The sequence below is a fragment of the Pteropus vampyrus genome, unplaced genomic scaffold, assembly GCF_000151845.1.
Source record: "Pteropus vampyrus isolate Shadow unplaced genomic scaffold, Pvam_2.0 Scaffold312, whole genome shotgun sequence".
In the NCBI taxonomy this organism is placed as follows: Eukaryota; Metazoa; Chordata; class Mammalia; order Chiroptera; family Pteropodidae; genus Pteropus; species Pteropus vampyrus.
Window position 1 is genome coordinate 247,032 of NW_011889093.1, and position 3,249 is coordinate 250,280.

At 53.7% G+C, this 3,249-nt stretch overlaps 1 protein-coding gene across 1 annotated transcript in view; it reads right to left on the minus strand.

Annotated features, from left to right (window-relative positions):
* The window catches only part of RNASET2 (ribonuclease T2), a 17,199-nt gene that overhangs the window by 8,618 nt on the left and 5,332 nt on the right, over nucleotides 1–3,249 (minus strand). The window contains exons 4-5 of the mRNA XM_011377466.2: nucleotides 2,003–2,060; nucleotides 5–51 (exon numbers count right to left, since the gene is read on the minus strand). Of these exons, the coding sequence (XP_011375768.1) occupies nucleotides 5–51; nucleotides 2,003–2,060 (105 nt within the window). The remainder of the gene's footprint in view (nucleotides 1–4; nucleotides 52–2,002; nucleotides 2,061–3,249) is intronic.

Consider the following 3,249-nt stretch of genomic DNA (forward strand, 5'->3'; position numbering starts at 1 on the left):
CGACGAGTGGATCACGTCAGGCCAGTATATCTTCATGTCTTGCACAAGATCCTACGTATAAAAAAAAGGAAAAAGAATTTATGTAGGACTGAACAACTGGACACCTACAAGGCAAATGTGATCAACGAACACATGAGAGAACCGAGCCCTGCTCATTAATAAGCCGCTCTTACTTTACTGCAAGTGTTTCTGAAGACGTATCTCAAAGTGAAATCTGAGTAATCATAAAAGTACATTTGAAAATGCAAGCTCTCACAGGTGAATGGGCAGACGGTGGCACATAAGGACAATGGGATATTATGTAGCACTAAAAAGTAATGGGCTATCCAGCCAAGAAAAGACGTGAGAGGACCTGGAATGTACATCACTCAGTGAAAAAGCTACATACTGTGTGATTCTAACCACGTGGCACTCCGGAGACCACATGCAGACCAGGGGCGGGGGAGGTGGGGTGGAGGGAGGAACAGACGGGGCGCCCAGGATTTACGGGGTGCCCAGGATTTTCAGGGCGGTGACGCTATGCTGCCTAATACCATAAGTGATGGTGGGCGCAGGTCATCACACGTTTGTCCAAACCCTTAAAACGCCTAAAGGGGCCTAAAGCAGACTGTAGACTTTGCTTAATGATGAAGTATCAGTACCGCTTCATCGATTGTAACGGATGTGCCAAAGGTTTCTAAAACTGTTGAAGAGTAACATCGACTGATTAAAGCAAACACCACCACCACCAAACGCGGTCTCCCTTCCCCAGAGCAGCTGCCTTGGCTGGGCCGGTGCCTCCCACACGGCAAATAGCTACCCTGAACCAAACCGTGTTCAAGTTCACTTTTCAGTGTCTACACACCCACTAGGCCAAAGAATTTTCCATTAAAAAGGTGTATGAACGAACAGGCATGACCATCGCCCCCCCGGAGCCTCGCTCGAGTCTACTGTCCTAAGCCCTGGCCACTTTGCTCTCTAGGCACGCGGTGCATAACTCTGCATGCATGAGGTGACCTCAGGAGCACCTGTCTCCCCGGGAGCAGCGTGGGCAGGCTGGAGACCGCCTGGTTCTGCTCTCCGTGTGTCCCCAGCCCCTGGCACACAGCGGGCCCTCAGCCCACTGATGCCGAATGAAGCAACTTCTAAAGCCACTTCAGGATCACAGGGTTTAACCGGAAACGCCCCCAAGGCATTCCGGGGGCTCGAGTGAGTCCGGGAAGAGGGAAGTGTGTCAGCAGAGGCCGCTGTCCCCAGGCTCTGGGCACACTGACCATTCCCATGCTGGCCAGCTGCACGAGAGGAGGACCAGGGCCTGCGGTGGGCTCCGTCCTCCCAGGCCGTACGTGCCCAGGAAGGATCCGCAATTCTGGCCGACCCTGGCCCTGCCCCATGTGGCCAGGGAGGCGCCGGTGACCTCCAGTGCCTGCCCTGTTGGTCCAGGTACCAGTCACCTGACAGAGGGCTGGTTACACACCCGGGGTTGCTGGCACCCGAGGAAAGGTGAGCACATGCGTGTGCACATGTGTGTGCACACGAGGAAGGAGTGTCTCACAGGAGCACTTCTGCCGACAGCTGCCGTACGTCCCCGTCCCACGACTCACTCTGACACTGGAAGGCCCAGCACTCCCCAGAGCTTGCAGTGCCCACTTAGAGCCCCACCCACCCACTGCCAGAAAGGACAGCCACGGGTCCCTTCCCCAAGCCACAGCTGTCTCGATGTGCCCAACCCTCGCCAAGCTGACCGGGAGGGACCGGACAGGGGACAGCTGGGGGCTGGCAGGCCAGTGCCACCAGCGCGCTCACATCTGCTTCCACTTCCCACACCTCCGTCCCCGCGGGCAGCGAGCAAGGCTCTCATTTAGCTCACGGGAGGAACTCAGATTCTGGTCCGTACCGGCAGCTCGATCCTGGTGGACACATTCTTGTTCCCTTGTCATTTTAAAACGTGACTTAGAGAGCACACTTATAAAGAAAAGATGTCACCTAACGTGATACCCTAGAGTGGTAACATCGCTAATACCTTAATCTCGTTGAAATTAAAGTGCCAGGATCGATTACATTTTTCAGCTTTATCCGCCCTTAAATTAAAAAATAAAAGAGAGAGATTAGTCGTGGTTGGGACACGTCCCAAATGACAGGAGAAAACTCTTCCGTTAAGGTCTGCAGGGGACAAAGGTGCTAACTGAGACTTCCTCGGGGAGTGAGCCATTTAACAGGGAAGGCCTGGGGGTGGCAGGCTCAGCTGGAGCTTCTTTCAGAGAAGGAAGCTGTTGAATGCAAACAGCAGAGGAACCCTAACACACACCAAGGGGGTGCTCCTCTGGCCCTGCGGTCCCCTCCGGGCTCCCAGGGGCGCGCCCTTTACAAATCCCAGAGCAGCCATGAAATGGCGGTGACAGGGGACCACACACGTATCAGGCTGGCGCCGGGTAAGGACGCCGCATCGGCGTGCTCGCACGCAAAGCACGTCATCCTCATGGCATTCTGCCCTCGTGTGTCAACTCTGCACGTCAGCTCTCAACCCTGAGACGCGGCTTAGCCCGTGAGGTCACCGACTCGACCCTGCACCCTCACGGCGTGCCCCGTGTCAACAGCTGGCCCCGACCTGAAGCCAGAGCACTGGGAGCAGTGCCATGCCCTGTCAACCCTGCTCACAGGGGAGGCAGAGGCAGCAGAAAACCCCACAAAGCCGGGGTCCCGGAGACGGGAGCGTCCAGGATGCCAACGAGCCCGGGCGAAGCTGAGGTGACAGGCCGGCCCCAGGCCTCAGTTCAGTTTGCCTTCTGCTGACCCATTCCTGAGGGGCACGCATGTGCCCGCAAAAGCCGGAAGGGCCACCTCCCACCCCAGCAGCGGGACAAGATAGAACCCTGACAGGCAAATTAATATGCACGCTTTAACATCAGAAATGCCTCCCCGACAAGCAAAACAATAACGTAAACGAAATGCAGGCAAATCCAGAAATGTCAATTTGGGTGTCGGTGAAGTGTGTATGTATAATACTAGATTATATTTATATATTTATACACTTATTTTTAGGCCCCAAAAGAGTAAAACAAGAAAATTAAAATTTAGTGATCCTAAAATACACTCAGAATCCTTAAATGCACATTTACACTAGACTGTGACTGTTCTAGAAACACAGAGCTGGGGTTACGTTAGAAAGATTAGTGGTATCTTTAAGTAGGATCTGATTGAATGAAGAAACTACAGTCTATTAAAATACACTTCTCGAAATCGTAAGTTAACGCTGAGGACCAGACTCCA